This window comes from Acomys minous, assembly GCF_964271855.1.
Source record: "Acomys minous genome assembly, chromosome: 15".
NCBI classification, from domain to species: Eukaryota; Metazoa; Chordata; class Mammalia; order Rodentia; family Muridae; genus Acomys; species Acomys minous.
The window spans coordinates 34,203,270-34,225,659 of NC_140497.1; the positions used below are offsets into that span (position 1 = coordinate 34,203,270).

The 22,390-nt window shown below is 38.1% G+C and overlaps 1 protein-coding gene and 1 long non-coding RNA gene across 25 annotated transcripts in view; one reads left to right on the top strand and one right to left on the bottom strand.

The window, feature by feature from the left end:
* Positions 1-22,390, top strand: part of SORBS2 (sorbin and SH3 domain containing 2) — a 203,954-nt gene that overhangs the window by 98,280 nt on the left and 83,284 nt on the right. For 17 of the 24 annotated variants that reach the window (XM_084758917.1, XM_084758907.1, XM_084758924.1 and 14 more), the window contains exons 3-4: positions 13,680-13,729; positions 19,278-19,370. In XM_084758917.1, the coding sequence (XP_084615043.1) occupies positions 13,720-13,729; positions 19,278-19,370 (103 nt within the window). In that variant the 5' untranslated portion in view covers positions 13,680-13,719. The remainder of the gene's footprint in view (positions 1-13,679; positions 13,730-19,277; positions 19,371-22,390) is intronic. The other 7 variants (XM_084758906.1, XM_084758929.1, XM_084758908.1 and 4 more) reach the window with 1 other exon arrangement.
* LOC311584523 lies at positions 954-21,860 on the bottom strand. The gene is made up of 4 exons (XR_014774922.1): positions 19,989-21,860; positions 18,006-18,052; positions 7,717-7,797; positions 954-1,556 (listed from the first exon to the last, which is right to left on the bottom strand). It is a non-coding gene; the product is annotated as an uncharacterized lncRNA (long non-coding RNA).

Below are 22,390 nucleotides of genomic sequence, written 5' to 3' on the forward strand. Positions count from 1 at the left end.
TATCTCAATGTTCTCAGTCTAAAGTTTCCCTCCATGATATAGCCAGAAGTTTGTTTCCATGGTGATTACAAATCCTCTCAAGATTAACCATCATATCATTTGACCTGAAATATTAGCTCAACCTTTGAGTTTCTACACATGACCCTCATTGAACTTCAAATGCTGAATAGTGGCAAGAACAGTCAAGGTCTATTAAACAATCATTGTGTTGTTTAATTGTAGAAGCCAGTAATTAGTCTCAGGATTATGCCAGAATATCTAACTAGCTTTACATGTATTCATTTGCAACTAAAGAACAGAGCTATAACTCGGTTTTGCATCTGAGAAAGCAATACCATTAGTTGCCCATTGAGCCAGTTATCTCTGTTGGCGAATTTCATTCACTATGGGGAAACAACTGCTACATGCTCAGCTTACCATTGGTCGACTCCACCAGGACACCACTAATATGCAAGAGATAAGACTCGACCCACATAAAAACAACTGCACAACTCACGCAGGAAACAAAGGCAAAAAAATGTCTCCTTCAGTGGTAGACTGTGGTATCCATAATAAAAATACAGGCGTCACATAGAAGGGGCAAATCAGGGGATAAATGTAGAGGAAACACAATTTATTTTGGAACTTCAGATAAATGTAAATTAGTTCAAAAGCATATGCTTTGGAGACATCAACTGCTAATAGAGCAATTCCTCTTGCTTATCTTGTAACAGTTGCATAACAAGGAAGTTCAAATGGGTGAAATGAGTTTAAGAAAGCGAGGAGATTGGGTTTAGAAGGGAGAGTCAAGATTTGGGGACAGCAAAGAGACGAAAGAAAACAAATGAAATGTTTAGAGGAGAGAACATCAATTATTCTATGACATTATTTTAAATGTAGGGAGGTGTGTGTGTATGTGTGTGTGTGTAAATAGTTTACTTATATGCAATTTTCATTTCATTTAACCACTAATTAAAATGCATTCTAAAAATAACATAATATGGTACAAACACTTGGCAAATTAGAAAGAGAAAGTACCTAAAAATTATTCTTACTATAATATTGAAGATTAGCTCTTTTCCTAAAATGAAACAACAGATTTTTAAAAACATTAAACTGCTTTATTATGTTTAGTTTTCTTTTATTGAATAGTAAAAAGTTGAAGGTATATCTCCTTTACAAGGATTAACTCAAACTTTTGACAAAACATAAAAAATAAAGAGACTTGAGTTTATGTAAAATCATTTTCAGTTTATATTTTAAGTGTTCATCTATATTGCAAATCTGTATGTATATGTATGTGTGTATAAATATATACATTCATTCATGCACACATAGATAGAGAAATAAACATTGGAAAACCAGAAGTAATATTCAAAATTCATATCTTAAGAAATCAGACAGTAAAGGAGATACAACAAAGATGGCAGTAAATGGTTTCTAAACAGTTAGCATCTTGGACTGATGGTCATTGCTAGAAGATTATCCTTTGTGGCATCCTTTGTCTTTGCCCTATGGATTTGAAAGCTACCAAAGCTGCATGTTTCTTCCTCTTCATCAGCATGGCCAGGAAAGCCCTAGAAAGGAGGCAAAATAGATACATGCATAACACAGCGTAGGAAGAATGCATGAGATAATTCCAGGAAATGCTCAAAATAGCTAAATTAGCTGTATTCTGAATATATATGAAGTAATTTACTTTTTATAATGTTGGTTCAGCTGAATAAAAATGATTTCATCTTCGAGTGTTCCGGTGATTATAACTGAAATGTGACTCACACATAGGAGGGCTCCTTTCCTTCCTCTTTGGACAAAGTGGTCAGGATCAAAATAAATAAAAATATTCACAGCCACAGTGGGTGGTTCCAACTGGTAGCCTGGGCCTTACAAAGTGAAGACATGCCCTATGTACTTCCTGACTCTGCGTTTATACATACATATGGAAATGTAGTTTGGCTGGATCTCATTATGGGTGACTGTGTAGTCATACATACAAAATGAAGGAAAGTGGCGTTCGTGTACTTCCTTCAGTTCCATGCATTGCTGAGGATGCCGTGGGCCACACTTGGGAGGGTTCTGAGGCTGCTGAAGGGGCTCACTACATGCTCTTAGCAATGGACCACAGACGGAAGGAGCCCATGCCACCTAAAGTGCAACCTGGGACCCCCTAAGACGAGTGATTAAAAACAACCTGCTCACACTGTTACACACTATGCTATTCCCTACTATGTGCAACCAGAAGATTGTCTATTAGGTCTTCTTCATTCCCATGGGACAGGACAGCAACCAATAGCATTTGCCTCCAAGTCACCACTAATTGATTACTGCCTCCCGTTTCCTCCACCCCGGGTGCTAAACCGTGCTTAATCTGTGTTTGACTTATATAAAAACCAAAAGGGCTAGAAATACTTAACCCTCCTACTTAAGCTCTGGAGTCTAGACCAAATGAACTGTGGGATGTGGGCAGAAAGATATGCTCTTCCCAGAGTAAAATGTCTTTTATTTTACTTCTGAAGAAACACACAACTTGGAGACAGTGCCAGATCAAGAGGAAACCCCCAGGTTTCGTTTATGCAGGGACTAAAATAAACTGAGCATTGGCAATGTGTGCCTAATGATTAAGTGAAGAATGAAGAATGACCGATACCGTTCTCTGAGACGGGAGATGTAGGAAAAAGGGGAGGGGATATTGTAAACCCGCAACAGCCTGAGACATGAATCGAGTCCCCTTTGAATTGGAGCGCAGACAGCAATATTGAAACGGGCTGACTCGGTGAGAGCCCGGCCTGGCTTTGCTTTGGAGGAGTCTGAAATTTAGGTTCTTTGGCCGAATGCTACTCTTAAGTATTTCAATTACACTGAGACCTTTTAAAAAACCATTTGCTGCATATAAACTGATATCTTATGTGCAGACCATTTTTATATAGTCATTAAAATAAGACCCAGGGGACCCATTTGAGCATTATTTCCTGGGCTTAGTGTTCATCTATAATTTTGAAGGAAAATAAATTTTCTTCATAAGCATTCCATAATTCTTACTCCTAATGTTCTCGCTATTTCATCTCCTATCTGTATTTTCTTGATACATATGCTGCAGGGTAGCATTAAAATATAGCCAAGTATAATAAATCATAACTTGTGTTAAGCCACCAGTCTAATTCCAAATGTGATAAAGAGGGGAACAGGCTGACATTTTTGTGTCATGGACTCTGGTTACTGTTTCCAAAGCCCAGGCCATCAGTCATCTACAAGAAAAATAGCTTCAGATGCCACCAGGATCCCTGTGCTGTTGTAATTCAACAAGTGATGACATGAGTAGCTCTGCCAGTTAGAAAATGTGATGAAAATATTGGTCAGAAATACAATGTGCTTTTGATGTTCTAGACGTTTCCTCAAAATCAGTAGACGTTGCTCTGTAAATAGGAGCTGTGTGAAGAACGTGACATTTGGAATGGTAAACTGTGTTGCGATTTATTACTTTTGAAGGCGTTCTCTGCTGTCAACTCTGACAGAGTACCAAAAAATTAATAATTCATGTCATTCATAAAATCCCTCATGCTTTTGTAATGCAATGATAATTTATGGACTGAAGCTCGTTCCTTTTTAAAGTGTGTATTTGTAAAATGGATGTTATCTTTGATGTAAATTCTCAAGTTGACAATCCCTTGGAATAACATGGAGAGACATGTTATATGTCTGTGACCTATAGACCTTATTTCTTGAGTTAAGCTGGCAGCCGAGAGAACAGCTTAAATGTTTTAGGCTTCCATTTGTACATATCCCATCTAATCCTGCTCCTATCAGAAATATGAACCTACAATGATCTTTTCCTCATGATGTTAAATACATGGATGATTCATTAAAATTGGTTTCCAGTTAGATTCTGCTTGGGACAAGCAAACAGAATAATAGGCATAGTTGTCTACATATAATATTTCCATGGACATTTGTTGAGCACATATCTTCCTACATTTACTATCTTTCAGATGATAAAAAAAATACCCTGTTATTTTGTGTGTTATAAAACAAGACTTTCATTTTATACATTAAAAATCATATTTACTTGAATTTCTAGGTTTTATTTTTGGGGAGAGTGTGGGTGTATATGCGGGTGATGCAAGTAGAAAGGGGATATGAGGAGGAGAGATCTAAAGTAGGGGACAAAAGAAGAGGAGGGAAGGGGTGTGCGATGGAAGCAGATCAAGGCTGTTGGAGGAAGGGAAAGGGGCCCAAAGCAGAGAAGAGAGAAAAAAAGAGGGTGTACATGAACAAGAAAAAAAGCAATATGATGTATGGACATGTTACCAGGATGCCTATTTGTGTTCAAATCAAGAAAATAAGGAGTCAGACACATACAAGTGGTGTTTGGATCGGTTTCGCTTTTTGGCTTTTTTCCCTCTGGTCTACATTAACAGGACACCCACTTTAGTGGTAGGATAACAAAACAGCCGAGCAGTGGTCTCACATGCCTTTAATCCTAGCACTTAGGAGGCAGAGACAGGAGGGTCTCTGAGTTTGAGGCCAGCCTGGTCTACAGAGTGAGTTCTAAGACAGCCAGGGCTACACAGAGAAACCCTGTCTCAAAAAACAAAACAAAACAAAAAATTCTATTAAGAGCATGTTCCTGAAAGTTCTCTAAAACTTGGGTTGTTGGATTCTACCCAATAATGTTAATGCGTGTGTAGAAATGTGTGTGCCTGTGTATGTGTGTGTGCATGTGTGCATGCATACATGTGTGTGTGTGTGTGTGTGTGTGTGTGTGTGTGTGTGTGTGTGTGTATGACTATTTGTGAAGTTGCTGCTTCTGTAAGAGTTACCTTTTCGAACTGTCCATGTGTTTTACTTCTTCCCCAATAAGTTACATTACTGGCCCTCAGCCACACCCAAGAAGTAGGTACAGCCGTTATGTTAATGATAGTAGAATAAATTAGAAATTACCTAGTTACTACTGAAAAGCGCTTTCTCTCCTCGCCATGCTGGGAGAGACTCAGTTCTGGCATGTAGGAGCTGGACAGAGAATCTCAGTTTCCATTCCTCCCTGCTACAACAAAGTGAGGAAATGCTTGTATTTTCATTAGAAAAGGACGAAATGATGAAGAAACTGGTGATTATTGAGTTGTTTCAAGTTTCTGGACAGACACACTTTACGCCTGTGAGCCTAGAACATGGCAATCTCTGGATACCATGGTAGAGTCCACAAACCCGAGAATCCCTGAGAGCCTGTGCCTCAGTGGGTCTCCGCTGAAGATGCAACCAGGTTGCTACGGATGGGAAGAGCTCATGGCCTCAGGCATTTAGGAATCTAAAAGAGGGGCTTCCTTGCCTCTCCAAGAGCCATAACCATCAAGAAGTTCATAAAAGTAGTTGAGCGTTTTTGTAGATAGATGGGAACAAATTACTAGTAAAGATCAGACCTAGTAAGGGTTAGTTGTATATATTAAAATATGCCAAAACTCTTAGTAGAACTTTCTAACCATTACTACTTAATAATCATGTCAAGTAAATTTGGAGTTTTATGAATCTTTGTTCAAGTGAGTTTCACTGTTCTCCAGTGCACAGTTTAAGGAAAAATCCGTATGTTGTTTTCCTTGCCTATTTTTGGTGGACTGAGTGACAGGCGCTTAGATTTAGCTTTAAATAGTGGCAAGGTATGAAGGGCTATATTAGGTATAAACAGAGACGCATGCTGGGAACTCATGAGCTAGCTAAGGAATAAAAATTCAATTGTTTGGGTTGGCATTTTTTTTCTGAACAAAAGAACAATAAATGTAAAGATCCCATTTTGTTTCAGTACACAGAAATATTAAAGCCCTTGGTTTTAGCATGGACCTATTTACCTTCTTTCAAGGGAGGGCTGATAACAAGACTTCTAGAACCCAGCATTAAGGAAAAGTCACATTTGGATGTTGTTTTTCTTAAACCCAGGGACATCCTTAAGGTCCACTGGCATGAATTCTCTGAAACTAAAAGGCAATCTGAGTGCATGCCAACAATATTTTTCATGACTGCTAATACTTAAACGACAGCTCACCATAATGTTTGTACCGTGTTGCCTGTGGCCTCACCAACTCCAGGCCAGCATTCTCTAAAGACCTTCAAAACCTGCTTAGACATGTTTTCCTACCAGGATGTCACACGCTAAAGTAAAGTAAAGAAGATGCTTTTTAACATGATATAAGTGGACTCAACATGTCAGCACAGCAGGATCATGATCTTAATTTATTTTAAAAACACAGTTGATTTACACATCGTGTAACAGTTGTGTTACACTAAGCCAACAGTCTATTAAATCCCCTGGACTTATTTCATGTCAGTTTTGAGAAGACAGTCTAGTCTCCTCCATCAAATCATCACATTTGCCTTAGCCACCTTGAAGGTGTTCATCTTTACTTTGGCTAAAGCCTAATGTTGTCACAATTAGTTGTCTATTACTTTTCTTCTCTTAAGAGTATGCCCTCTACAGAGTCAATAAGTATGCCTTTTTTTTTTCTCTTCAAAATAAGAATATTGAAATCACACAGTCAAAAAAAAAAAAAAAAGAAACTCCTTTAAATGAGTTTTTCTTCACCTGTTTTTTCTTTTTTTTTTTTATTAATTTATTCAGATTACATCTCAATTGTTATCCCTTACTTGTATCTTCCCATTCCTCTCTCCCTTCCTCTTTCACCCTATTCCCCTCAGATCGACCCACAAGACCTGAGAAAGCCCCAGTAGCAGGCAACCATACGGGCACAAAACCAAAGCCCAGCACCATGTGAGCTTGCATCTTCACCTGTTATTCTTCCTGAATGTTGGCACACAGGGACTTCCTATAAGAATCTTGGCAGATCCCTTGCTAAGATCTAGAGAACCATCCTTGTGCTCCAGAGAGTCGTGGTACATGTGTAATAATAGTACCACACCTCTGATGTTAAAGATGAGTAACTTTGACAACGAAAATATGTTCTCTGTCTTTCTAGCACATTTTCATAGAGCCAATAGGACGCTATACTTGTCCAACAAAATATCAGAAATATATTTTAGTAAAGGTTCATGTATCTCCACACAGCTTTTTTCTCCACTTTTAACCCATTATTTTCCTCCTTAGGTTTTCTATGATGAGCCAATTTACCAAATATAAAATACATATAAAGGTACTGAGTATAGTTTCATTCTGAATAAGCTTAGTAAGAAATACACTATTGAAACATGAAAAATAATTGACCGGATTAGTGTTGTACTAATCCTTCATCAAAGCCCATATTCCAGGTAACGAATAGGTTTTCAACACATATTTATAATAGTGCTAGAACTGGGCAATATACCTTGTCATTGGCGAGTTATGTAAATATTTTCTCAGGTGTTCAGGAAACAGGTGTATTAAATCAGAAGAGACATGTGGCTATGTCTCTAACAGTCAATTAGCAATCCCTGGGATTATTTTACAATCATAATTTGTTAACATAACATTGCCACAGAGGTATTTTAGAAGAAACACAATAATTAAATTTGTGGGGTTTTCATTTGTAGAAAAGTAGCAATAGCCATGGGCCTGGACTTAGAAACTCAGAATAATATTTTCCATATGGATTTTCACAGTAGCTGGGTGAAAGGGAATCTGCCTCAAGCAGCCATTATTCCCTCTTGGTCTTAGATGACGAGTAAGCCTTCAGTTCTTTGTTAACAGCCCCCATTTTACTTGTCAACCAGGTCGGTTTTCCATCACACATTCCTCTCACAGTTTGTTCTTTCTCTTACCCCTCATAATCCAGTAATTAAGACTGTGCCATGAGCCTTTAGGATGGTTTGGTCTTGGTTTCACACAGCACTTCAGGATGCCTTAAAGAAGGACTCGAGTTTTTTTTTTTTATTAAGACTCCAGAGAGCTGAGCTGCCTCGCGAGTGTCAGCGTGTTGCTCCGTCATCTTGGGGAAGTCTTTTTATTTTATCCTCGTGTATCTATGCTCTGAAATCTGTTTTCATACAGGACTGGAATTCAGGCGATGGAGCATAAATCAAGTCATCCATCTCCATCCCTACTAAAGGACTTAATGTTTGCTTCAATTTATTGCCTAAAGTTTGAAGTATGGGGAGCCAAACCAACCTAATAGAATAATGTTTTTAATGTCAGATTATTTGTGTCATCAACATATAAAGACAAGGAAGGAAGATAGAAAGCTTCAAAGTGGAGGGGAATTCTACAAATACACAATATCAAAGATGGTCCCCTCAAGATAGGAATATGTGCTGCTTGCACGATGACAAAAAGAGAAGCCAGTCTCACCGAGGATGCTAGAAAATCTTCATTCATCACACAATTCACTGTTAGCTTCCTAAGTATCTTCTCCTGCAGCCGTCATCTAGGGCTCTAAGCCATCCGGCTAATCTTTGTAACCTTTTAGTGTTTACTCTCTTTGAATTTAGTAGTTTGGGCTGCAGTTAAGCTACGAGGGCAGTGATTGCTCCAAATGCTTCCTGAAGATTGTCTTGTGTTATTCATGGCAATGATTTTAAAAAGAAAAAAAAATGCCCTAGCTAAGTGGAAGGGCTGCCCACCTAAACAGCCCAATTCCTTCTCGATTTCAACATGCTGCTAAGTCGGGGTGGGGTACCCGGAAGATTGGAGAAAGCATACAGGTCAACTGCTAAACCATATAGCTGGCCTCAATCTGAAGTCACACCATAACACCCTATCCACTGCTCAGGAAATTCTAGGTTATAGTCTTACAACATAGACTAAGGTAAAAGTCGGCCTGGACATATCTGATATGTTGGTGGATGCTGTTGGCCGGATGGTAGGGCAAAGGGTAGATCTGATTCTCGGGAACTGTGGAAGATGCTCGTGAGCAGTCCGCATTGTATAGGTGCTTCAAAGTTGACCTGGTTTGACTCCGGTCCTTCCTGCCACTCCCTTCTCAGTCTTCTCTGTATTGGAGTGTTTTCTGTGGCCGACAACACAGTAGCACACAATGGGAAAGTTGTAAAGATCAGTGCTTGTTTTAAGCTGTATTTCGGGCCTAAGGGAAACCTCTTAGTATATGGCAGGAGACAAAGACTATGTGTATTGTTTGCGACTCTTCGGATCTGTTTCCCTTTCCTTAGGAAGCCACCAGGCTTCAACTTTTCGAGCTCGATTTTAATGGCCTTATCTAATCCTTATTACCTCACCTAAAGACCCCGCCTCTAAACACCATAGTGGAAGTTTCTATCTTTTTAATAACCCACAGTGACTTTTAGATCTCATAGGCGAAGCTCTAGGAGGCACAACCTATGTTCAAACCACAGCTCCGCCCTTCCAACACTATTCAGGTCTCTGCCAATATGTTGTGGGGACTATTCTAATGTACTGTGTATAATCTTTTCATGCTGGACTCACCATGGCCTCCTTGGGGGGATCATTATTTTCATGAAGAATCGATTTGACATTTGATTTATGTAGCATAAGCCCATGTAATTTTCCAAGAACTATACTGTTAAATTGAACAAAAATGGCTATCTTAAGGGAAAATATGAGATTAAAGCATTTGGAAGTATGCTCTGCTTATAAAAGTAAATGACACTGAGAAAGTAGGATGCTGGAGCAATATTTCATGTGACCATGGAAAATAAAATCAAGATTCATTTAGAGTACTTTGCTGACTTCATGTGTATGTGAGGTGAATCTACTTACATGTGATATAAACATGTGCATATGTGCATACCAGTGTGTTATGCACACCAGTGTGTTATGCACATCTGTCCACGGGGCCAAGGGTTATTGTTTGTATCTTCTTCAGTTACTTTCTCCCTTGGATTTTAGGACAGGTTCTTACTGAGTCTAGATTTCTTCAATGGGTAACATTGACTCGCCTGGGAGCCTCAGCATTATGCTGTGGGGTTATTGCACCCAACAGTTTACTAACTGAGCCATCTCCTCAACACCTAGTGCTGACTTTGAAGCATTGAGAAAATACCAGACTGTCTTACCTGCCTATTGCTGACTTCTTTCTTCAATATGTCTTTGGGGATGTATGTTTTGGAAAATTTTTGTTCTCGGTAGCTCACATGGTAACAACCCAAAACGAACAATTCCACAATTCCTTCAACCCATCATCTTTTTTCAGAAATTTTTCCCAGTTATCAGGCAATTTAATATGATTTAAAAGAATGATATATGGCCTTATAAAACGCATTTAGTGGCTCCATGACCTTTTGCTTCTTTGGTACTTGTAATTATTTCTCCCCATTCCTAAAATATGATGTCGACTGGGTTGACCATCACTGCAGTGTCTAAATTGCCTTCTTGATGCTGTGAGCAGTCCATCTTCAAGGTCCATTAGCTCAGTAATAGTGGGAGGTAGCATCCTTACCCAGGGAACATCCTGCCCTTACTATCCACTGTGATGGGTTTTGCGCCCGCCCACTCAGAGGCAGAGGAGTTGATGTCTCATGGGGGACTAATTTAGAGGAAGCATTCAGAAAGGGGCTCAAGGTGTGCCTTTGTTTTCAAAACTCTGGAAATGTAAAGGACAAAATGAGCTGATTGGCATTTTCTTGTAAATATCTCAAAGCAACATGTTGACATATTCTCATGGGTAATGACTGCTAAATGTCAACCCGAATTAAGCCATTCGGCTGTAATTGAGAAATAATTGAGAAGTGAAGTAATTTAGCAATTTTGAATACTTCTTATTATGCATGGCACTGACAAAGAGAAAAAGAGAAGTGCATTGATCTCTTAGGGCATTTTAACCAGAAAGGGCGGCACAAAGGCAGTTGTTTCACAGAACACATACAGTGCAAGCTGAAGTCTGCTGTGGAACCTTAATGGGCAGCATATGATCGTCCCTGTGTTTAAAACACACCTCTAAACAATCTGTGTACTTGTATCTAAAAAATACATAAACCACCACTATGTTACCACAAGATAGCAGTATCATTTTGGGTGATTAAAACTATACTATAGAAAAAAAAAACTCAGAGCCATGCCAGCTGCAGTTTAACTCTTCCTCTCAGTTGTACAAAAATAACATAATCTACACAGAATTCCTGGGTAAAAAATGGAAGATGTTTCTGCTCTTCTTTGGAATGTATGACTGATGATGATTAATAATAATAGTAACAGTAACAACAAATTCAAGCACAATTATATCTGTGAGCACAGTTGTGTTGATATGTAGGTATGATCAAACTTTCCAGGACACCCATTCAAAAGAAAAGTTGTGGTCTAGTCTTCTGTGCATGTTGAAAATAAGGGCCACTCTGTTTCACAAAATAATAATGAGGTATTAATAATGGAAAGATAGTTGGGTACAATTAATAAGATCTTGACATGAAGTCATGTTATTGCTGAAGTATTGACAAACAGTACGGCCCATGGCCATACACATACTGGGAGCAAAGGGTCATCCCACCTTTAGGTAAAACAAATGCATTGCCATGCATATCTTGAATTGGTATAATGTTGCTTTTGTCTATCAACTTTGTAAAGAAGTAAATTTAAGGAAATTTGGCCCCATACAACCTATGAAAAATTATTTTGACCCCTTAATATACCAGGCTCTTTGTTCTGTAGATTGACTTCTTTGGGTAAATGATTTATTTTATGGCCCTGGTTCAATTCCAACTTAAGAAAATGCTTGAAGTGCTGTCTTCTTCTAGTAGCATGCAGACACTCCAGGAATTTGATGCCCTCCCGAATACTCTGTGCTCGTTATGCAACTGCAATCAAAGGCACTTTTTCAGGACAGAACAAGAGAGATTGAATTCTCTGCAGTTTAAATTGCTTAAAGAGTTCTCAGTGGTAGAACTGTTAATGGCTTTTGAGCAAACAAGGACACTGAATCATGCATTTTTATTAGTCACCCAAGAAGCCTTTGGTTTCAGGTTGTTCTTAAGCATGCAAACACCAAGGCTCGTCTTTAAGAACCTACAATGTGTCTTGCCTGATTAGGAAGTTAGTCACTTAATGTTTTGACAACTAAAACAATAATAAGATTTAAAAACACTAACAAATTACCCTTAGCAGTAACAGGATACATCACTTATAAAAATGAACAGCCCAAGGATTTGTGGCGCCTTCCTTTGTTCTACCTAATCCTCCTCTGCTGTCTGAGAGCTCAGGGTTTTGAAAATATCTGCATTGGATCCTAATAATACATGTTGGTATTAATTCTCTACTCAGTGTAGAAACATTATTTTAGACATTAGCAGCTTTTGTGTGCTGGGAATTCACTCTCCTTCCACAGTGATCTCTTCATCAGTGAATATTATTCTGGTGTGAACACTGCCTCCCTCATCCCCCATTAAAACCTAAATCCGTCTCCAGCATAGTGTGCTGCCTGGCTCCAGAAGGGACGGTGAGGTCAGGTTTGGGAAATATCCTTACAGGCCTCATGTTCTGGGGATTGTTTACCCCTTCTTGTTTTAGAAGTTGCCTCAGCCATGGTCACAGACATCCCTTGAGGCAACTTTTCCATTTATTTTGTCCATTTAAGGGGAACGTATCAAGAGTTTTGCTACTGAGAGATTAAAATAAATACATCGGGAGGAACATTCTCAGAGCTCCTGCGCAGACCGCTGCCTTCTCCCGTGGGTCCACAGGCATCCCTACCCCACAGGCCATAAGGCTGCCCCGTCCAGTTTTAGGAATATGCCAGAGTCTAGAAGGAAGGCTGAGGAAACCAGAAGAGTCCTCCTTTACTTAGATACATTGAAAACTCAAAAGTGAAATATGTTATGATAAAGTTCCCCTCAATGACTTTTTAAAAGTACATAGGCCTGTGAAAATTAATCCACATGTGTAAAGTAATGATTTCAAGATACCAACTTTTTTTTGTTGTTGAAATTCTGGAAAAGATACTTAACAATATTATGCTTGTAATGTTAAAGAGCAGATGGATAGTTACTGTAAAAAAACAAAAACAAAAAATCCTTCTTTGGTGTTTTTTGCATACTGAGTTTGGATCACAGAGTCTCATATATGTTAGGTATGAAAATTAAATTTCTTAAAATGGAATATAGGCTATGTATATAATTCACTGGGTAGAGCACATGCTTGGTTTGCATGAGGCTGGTCTATTATTGCAAAGAAGGAAACAAAGCCAGAAGAGGAGAAAGAAAGGTAGGTCCATTGCCAACCATTAGTGATGACCATTAAATGAAAACAGAACTTTATTATCATAAGACAAGAATGATTTTGCCCTAAATTGAATGAAATTATAAAGTCTGCCCTCCTTATTAAACTTTGGCTTAAACAAGATTAATGATAACGTGGTATTAATTTGTAGGTCAGGGTTCTCAACCTGTGGGTCAGGACCCTTTTGCAAGGGTCCCCTAAGACTGTCAGAAAACACATATATTTACATTACAACTCATAACAGTTATGAAGTAGCAACAAAAATGATTTGATGGCCAGGCAGTGGTGGCACACGCCTTTAATCCCAGCACTCGGGAGACAGGGGCAGGTAGACCCCTGTGAGTTCAAGGCCAGCCTGGTCTACAATGTGAGTCTAGGACAGTCAGTGCTACACAGAGAAATCCTGTCTCAAAAAAAAAATAATAATAAATAATAATAATTTGATGGTTGGAGGTCACCACAAGATGGGAAACTGTATTAAACGGTTGCAGCACTAGGAGGGTTGAGAATCACTGTTGTAGGTACACTAAAACCCAAAATACTGTCACAGCATTTTGTTCCATGTGCTAGTGAGCCAACTCTTATCACTTTTTTTTTCTTACAGGAAAACTGAAGACTTTAGTAACAACCCCTTCAAGGTGAAAATGAACACAGGTATGTTGTCTGATCGTTTTTGTTTTTTTATACTCTTTAGCTTTGCTCTCTAAAAGACACCTTGGTCCTGCATTATCAGAGTGCTGTATTGACTGTATATGTAATGCTGAGTTTCTGAGCATGTGTAGAGTTATGCTGCTTTACCATTGTGTCCCAATATTATATTCCAAAGTAGAATTTTTGTTGCCTGTTATTATTGATCTTTTATTATATATTTTCTTCTTCTGTGTCTATGTTTTCATGTACGGGCTGGTGTGTGTGGAAACCAAAGATTAAATTTCTGTGTCATTCCTTGATTTTTTTTTAACCCACCTTGTTTTTGAAACAGGGTCTCTCGTTTGACCTGGAATTCTGCAATTAGCCTAGGCTAGGTGTCCCATGAGCCCCAAATATGCCCCTATCTCTGCATCTCCTGTGCTGGAATTGTAAGCACATTCTACTGTGCCTGGCTTTTTATTTTTATTTTTTTAATATTTATTTATTTATTTATTTATACAGTGTTCTGCATTCATGTGAGCTTGCTCACCAGAAGAGGGCACCAGATGTCAGTATAGGTGGTTATGAGCTACCATGTGGTTGCTGGGAATTGAACTCAGGACCTTTGGAAGAGCAGATAGAGCTCTTAACCACTGAGCCATCTCTCCAGCCCATGTGCCTGGCTTTTTAAACATATGTTCCGAGGATCAAATGGAAGCTTTCATGCTAGTACAGAAAGCACTTCACCAACCAAGCCACAATCTCAGCCCTTTCTGGTTGCATTTTCTTTTTCAATTAATTCTTAAAGTTGCTTGAAATTGTATTTATACATTTGAAATCTCTTGCTTAAAGTTGCCCTGGTAAACAGTACTTACACTTTTCCATCTTACATATTGTTTATGTTGACAAAGCAAGCAGTTTGTGTTCCAAAGCCTCACACAAAATTAGCTTAATCATTTCACCACCGCAATATGCATAAAACCACAAGCATATTCTTTTTAGACTTGCACACAGTATCCCTAAATATTTTAACATGAATGCCTCTGAACCCTGTGTTATATCCATTTTAATTGCAAAATGGTTTATAAACACCTGATAAATATATATATATATATATATATATATATATATATATATATATAATATATATATATATATATATCATCATTGTGTTTCCACAGTGGACCCATTTGGCTCATAATTTCACCTTCACCCTCATTGGCTCAAAAGTCTCATACACAGTATACCCACATGAAGTGATTAAAGAAAATGACTCTCAGTAAAGTCCTGTGATGGTGACATGGCTGGTGGCTAAAAAGTTGTTTTATCCAGCTACCCCCATAATAGAGCAGAAAGGAATCCCAGGGCGTTCTTTCTCACCAAGCTCCTTATGTCAAAGTGTCTAGAAGAAGGATTAACAACTGGCTGGTAGAAGCCAGCATTTAATCCCTAGATCAAGTGTGGAGACATGTGCCAGGTCCACCTCCCTGTGGCATCCTCTTAGCTAAAACCTGCTCAAACTGGCCCCAGAGAACAGTGTGCCAGCTGGCCCCTAAGGGTGGAGGCCACATGTAGATAGATGCGTAGAGCAATGGATAAGACAGGCTGTTGGAGAGAGAAATGACTGGCCTTCCCAGAGAGCCAGGTAGAGGCAGTTTTACAGTTGGAGATGGGTTTTCTTCCTTCAGTCTCCTCTGCCTAATGATGGGTCTTATTTCACTTTGCACATACAATGTAAAATGGACTCTAATGAGCCATGTTGTGTGACTGTAAAGCCACTCTGACAGACTGCCCACATGAAAAAGTGAGGTTTACTCACTGCTTGGAGGTAGCTCCTTTGAAGATTTGAAGTTCCACACGGCTTCTCAAAATAGGATTTTCCTGTTTATCATAACCTATTATGAGAGCTTAGCATACTGTGCTTGTATGCAGTATATTCAACAGTTGGTCTTCCCAGTCCTGTAATTGCAAGCTAATAATAAAGTAGGAACAGAGAAATTGGAAAGTTGTTCAACTCCCTGAGATCTGAACCAAGCTGCTGCTGAAGAGCATAAATAGAAACCTCTACATCCCTTTCCTTTTGTAAGGAGTGATCTTGACTCTAGATCGACACATGTCGGCACCTGTGTGCGTAAAATTCAGTTGCCTACGGACACATGCAAATTTGGCAATAAACTAAAACACTTTGTTTAAAACTCCAAAGTAATGTTACAATGTTACTATAAAAACATGCTACTTTAAAAAAAACATAGGTGACAAATATTTATATGACACTTAGGTAGAAGATAGATAGGCACACCGTGCTTTAGAAAACTGCAATTATTATCACTGTATTAATAAAATTAAGGTGAGCTCATTTTATTTGTTATTCGAGAATCAATTGTTCCCTTCTCTATCATTATTAATGCTATATAATATTTCTTAAAACTCTATATGCCACGTCTGGGATAGTGGTTCAGTTGAGTAAAATGCTTGCTGCACAGGCATGGGCACCTGAGTTCAAACCCCAAGTACCCAGGCAAAAATCTGTGTATGGAAGCAAGTACCCACAGTGCCAGTTCTAGGAGACAGAGAGGAGGATCCTGGGGTGCTCTGGCCAGGATCCAAGCACAGTGAGAGATCCTGTCTAAAAAAAAAAAAAAAATATATATATATATATATATATATATATATATATATATATATATATATATATATATTGGAGAGAGAAATGGGGTACCCTTAACATTGACCTCTGGCCTCTAGGAGCATACACATAGTTGTGTGCACCACATGGACAGTTCACAATACACCCATATATGTCACATACAGGCAAAAAAAAAAAAAAAAAGGCCATTTGGCAGTCACTACAGTCTAAAATTTCTTTTATATTTAATCTTTGTTTTTAATCAAATACATAACAAACTATCCAAGGAGAAAGCGTTTCACTTTAGCATGTCTAAACTATGTACTATCTCCACTCATAGCACTTATGACCCATTACTTTCTAATGCATGAGAATTCACAGTCATTAAAAGAGGAAAAGATAATTCAGTGATTCATGGACATAGCCATGTAAGTGTTTTCTAACTGTAGAAAGAGGAAGCAGACATCCTAAAGCTCAGCAGGAGGCTGTAGTTCATGGGTGGGATGACTGTGAGGGGGAGGCCAGCGTAGACTGCTTTAGGATAACCTACATGTCACAGACAGCATCCTCATCTTGAGTCCTTAGGAACATCATCAAAGAATAACATGAAATATTTGATATAATAGAAACAGAATATTAATTTCCAGTGCTTTGTCGTTTTTACCAGTTTCCAAAAAACCCTCAACTTTTAAAACTCAGCTCTTTAACAAGTATTAGCACAAAGTCAACATTCACTTGGCCTAAAGATTCCCCTGTTTCTTTGTCTTGTGGTGACAATGTCTGAGCAGTTTTCTCATGGTGCTTCTAAGCCCAAAGAAGTATCTAAAAAATTCTATTTATTAAACAGTTTGGCACAAACAATATAATAAGTATCTATGTCCTGTTTAGTTCAAACAATATAATAAGTATCTATGACCTGACAATTTAAAAATCATTTGACAAAATAATGCATGTGAATTGAAAGAAAAGCAGTAATTTACTTTCAGTGTGACCACAACTACTTAACAGTGGTATGTGTGTGCCTGCCGTGCACCCGAGACTTCTCGGGCCATGAAATGAAATTGTGCATAACTACTGTTGTTCACCGATCCTAAATGGCTTTCACACAGCACTTGCTTTTTAACACAGCCACCACCCACAATCTTAACTCCTAGAGAAACAATGTGATCAAAATAAATATGAAATAACATGAAATATCAAAACTCGAAACTACTTCAATCTAATATTTCCTTCAGTGTCCTGCTGTTTTCTCATTTTTTTCCCCAATATTCTCCGACAGCCTTATAGATTAATGAAGATGGCGCAGGGCATCTCAGCACACAAGGTGAACATGCTGTGCTTCTACCCTGCCCCTGGCTCTTCTCATTCTGAGATATAATATTTTCATCTCTATTCATTCTCAAACACTTAAGACTTAAAAGAATCAGAAAGTAAAATCCTTCTAGGAGTGACGTCACTTTTTACTTTCAACATCCTTTACTACGCAGTCCTTTTAGACTAGCCAGTGGTGATTAGATCCTACATTATGTCCAATGGTATTATGTACATTTTCCCATTTTAGCAAACTCACAATAGCTATTGGTGTTCTGTTGAAGGTATGTCCATTGTAATTTTCCACAATTTATGTCTTTCTCTTTTGATTTTCAGCTATAGTTTTTTTTTAAATTCATTTACCTTATTTTCATTTCATGTTTCAATGCAGGTTTCCTGTTTCATGGTTTCTGCATTAAAAAAAATATAATTTTAAGTTAGAACTTTTTAAAAATTTTATTATTATAATTTATTCAGATTACATTCCAATTATACGTTAGAAAAGTTACACCAATTTTCTGGTCTATTGACCTCACTCCTTATGACGTTTACCAGTAATTGCTCATAATTCCAATTATTTGCTTACGCTTAATTAATAGACTTTATTATCCCTATGGAATAAAGATTAAGGAAAGTATGTATCAAGATGCAATAACTACACTCACAATTATATTCTCATATTGTTAGTTATGTGATTTGTTCTTTTGTAAGTTCACTCTCAAAAAGGGAATTGAGGTTGTTTTGATTTGAGGAGCAGGGGAAAGATGGACAACTATTTATTGCACACGCTATATTACCAAAGAATGTGGGAGCAGAATCAGAATCTATTCAGAAATAGAACTCTAACCTTTCAATCTTGCAGTCTTGTCTTCCAAATTTAGAAGTCTCAGCCTCTCATAGCACAGAAAATGGCTGGTGCATTTGCTCTTATTTCACTTCATATTTTGATTTCCTTAGCATGCGTACAGATTATGCCATACCTAGAATTCAAAAGTCTAAGAACGATGCGTTTTTTTAAAAAAATGCTCATTTCAATACTGTGTGTATCAGTGCTGTTCTTGATTTAAATTAGATTAACTGAACTTGCATAATGACCTGTGTATATGAAGTATATGTGAGCTGAAAAAATATTACTTCAAGAATTGTTCAATCAAGGTAACTCACTCCTGATTATGGTTAGGAATCAAGAGTAAATAGAGTAACTCTAAATTGTTTGGATGAATGCATGTTATAACATGGCACTTTAGGCTGAAAGACAGATAATTCATTAACTCCCAAAGCTAGCTATGCTCTCTCTAGACTTGTGCATGAAATAAGCGTGGTGTGAACAAAATAAAGCTCCGTGTCTGGGATTTCATTAAATAACAAATGTCAGACATTAAATAGCAAACCTTTTGTTTCATTTCAAGGCCTTGCTGTCTATCTCTGAGCAGTCCCCTGGTTTTTCACTTTTGCCTCACTTCGTCTCTTTTAGTTTGGGGTTGGGAATGGGATTCGCAGATGTATTTCATGATTACTAATGCTCAACTGTTCATCTTTCTCATGGATATCTGACACATCACACTTAAAATGCATGACATTGCATGTGCTTTCTCTGTTGCCTTGGCCTCTGCTATATCATTTTTTTGCTTCCAGATAGCGGTGGGTGTGCTCGCAAACGTGCCGCCATGTCTGTTACGTTAACATCTGTGAAGAGAGTTCAAAGTTCTCCAAACCTATTGGCTGCAGGTATAACATCACTAACTCACAGTGTCACACTTGAGTGGCTTCGCCTCACCTCTCTTTCTAGAATCATTGTATTGGAATGTGTACAAAGGCTTTACATGCCTTTCAAGTCCCCCACTCAACCTTATTTTTTTCTAATCCCAAGAATAGCTTCTATCCTTTCTAGCTTTGTTCTAAAAATAAAAGGCCAAAGGAAACTGATACCTTGTTAAAAAACAAACATTTAAAAATATAATTAAAAACATCAGTCACTTGCCAAAAATATGTTAACTGCAAATGTTAATAACTATTTAGATTTTTCTTATCTCATAAACTAAAGTAACATGACATATTATTACAATATCAAGTGTTCCTTTGACATGTTATTATATGATATCATGTGTTCCTTTGAGAATTAGAGAAAAAGAGACTTGGTTAAAGGGGATCTTTATTTTATTCCCCCTCCCCACACACAAAAGATTTCAAACAGACCTTCTTGCATCTATCTAAATCCATACTTTAGATCATATCAAAATCTTGATCAATTTAGGTTAACATGAGCCCACAGATAAAAATGAAGGTGTGATATTTCAATATCCACTGAAGTAGTTCCCTTCTTACTAAATGTCTCTGTTGACTTACCTACACCTGAGGCCCAAAGTTCATCTGGAGAGTCTACAGCAGTGGGAGAGCGACTCGAGTCCACTCTGTCCCTAAGCCCTTATGGGAGTAGCCAAAGCCTCTTGGTAACTGGTTAGTTAATTGGTTGACTTGGTTGAAGTCTAGGGTTTCCTTGGGTTTGTTTATAAGAAGTGATGGAGTCTCTAATTTTAGTTCTCTCTCTGTGTGTGTTTCAGTCTTCTGTAAACACATGCTTAGTGGTCAGCTGGTACGAAGAATGCCCTACTCAACTTCATTAAAGAAAAAACTAAAAACCATACTTTTAAGGTGACCCCCACCTTCTTCCCCAACTCATAAATGAATTTCAAGTTCCAAGTCCAAATGTCAAGTCAGGAGTTTCATTATCTTTCTTTACAAAAATTTTTTTTATTTTAATGAATGTAATATGATCTTATTTGTGTTTAAAAACCACTCTGATTGTGTTTCTTCATGCATGTATGAATATCAAAAGGTATTATAAAAGCTATAGACATACTTATCTGGATTCACTTAACATAAGAGAATGGTGAGAAGTAAAATTAATAACGGGCAGGTACCTCATATAATTGGAATGTCTGAACCATGAATTTCCTATACATTTCAACCAAGTAAAACCTCAGATGTGATCATTGATGTACATGCTAGATAGAGGGTTACTCACCATGGTAACAATTCCTATTTGTTGTTACTTAGAAAAATAGCCCACAACAGAGAGCATGGGATTGAACTAGAGATCGCATTTGAGAGAGTCAAAACTGTACTACGAGCAAAATTCCATACCATCCAACTTGTTGGGGAAAGACTAAAAAGTTTCACAGTCAAAATAGAAAAATAAGCTGAGCCAGTCCTGATGGCATCAACCTATGACCCCAGCTACTTAGAATTCAAGGCTACCTGGGACCATCTAGCAAGTTTAAGGCAGATCTGGCATTCTGTCTCAAAATTTTTAAATAATAAAATCAGAGTGAGGGATGGGGTGTAGCTGAGTGGTGAAAGGCTTAGCTTGCATGTACCAGGCTTTTGGTTCAATTTCTTGTACCCAAGGAAAAGGAAGGAAGGAAGGAAGGAAGGAAGGAAGGAAGGAAGGAAGGAAGGAAGGAAAATTGGTTGGTTGATGAAATCTCCTTCAGGACTGTGAGCAATTATCTCTTGCCTAGTTTATGTCACTAGAAATACAATTTTTTAGCAGTCCCCTGATTTAAGATTTAACTTCTAAAAGAATATTTCTTTTGCATATATTGACACTTAAAGTCTTCCAAGCAATTTTAATCACATTTAAAAGAAAAAAATCAGGGTCCTTTATGGCTAGGATCATTGTATAGCAGCTTTTATACAAGAACTTATAGGATAGGAAATATATGTTTTCTGCATCACTAGAGAATTAATTATTCATTGAACTGTATGCTAAAAACCATTGAGTCAAGCTTTATTAAAACATGGCCTCATCTTGACGTTTCATTCGTGGGCGTGTCCGTAGAGTTTACCAGAGGTAAACAGAGGTACACTGTCCTCTGTTTCTCCCACTCAATGTTTCTTGGGGCTCTGTAATCCCATAATGGGGTCACTATTGTGAGGAAACAGAGCTGGCCATCTAGAACCTATCAACCAGAACCTGTGTATTCCAAGGGTTTTCAAATGAGCTCAGTATCCCCTTCCTCCCAACCCTCATCCACATCCCTGGCACCGCCAGCACATATTTCATGGTTTTTCTTTTCTAGCTTAGTCTTATCAAACAAACCAAGAGTAAATTAAACTTCCCATTCTCAGTGGTGGCACATACTTTTAATCCCAGCACTCGGGAGGCAGAGGCAGGTGGATCGCTGTGAGTTTGAGGCTAGCCTGGTCCACAAAGGGAGTCCAGGACAGCCAAGGCTACACAGAGAAACTCTGTCTCAATAATAAATAAATAAATAAATAAATAAATAAATATAAATAAATAAACTTCCCATTCTCGAGCAAACAATTACAATACACAACAGTGTTATCAATGCTACTTCCCTGTGCACTGCTCTACCTCAAGGCCCTGATTTGATCTTTTTCCACAGTTCAGTGAGCAGTACCATAGCTGTCAATTAATCTTTTTCCTTAAGTGGCACCAAAGCAGAATTCTAAAGGTGGCTGCGCACTACTAAACTGCATTGGTTTCCTCTGTAGAGATCTCTTGGTCTTTTAACTGAATAAAATGGTGAACTTCAGGCGCCATTAAACTCTGGGTGTAGAACCCAGTAAATACATCATGAGTAACTCCACAAAGTTATTTTTACTGGCTTACTCGATTATACCCCATTTTTAAATTCCAATTTATGATCATATATAATGAATGTGAATGTTCCTCTTCTATAACTCACCTGTGCTGGAGTTGTTGCAGGCAACTCTGAGCTGGT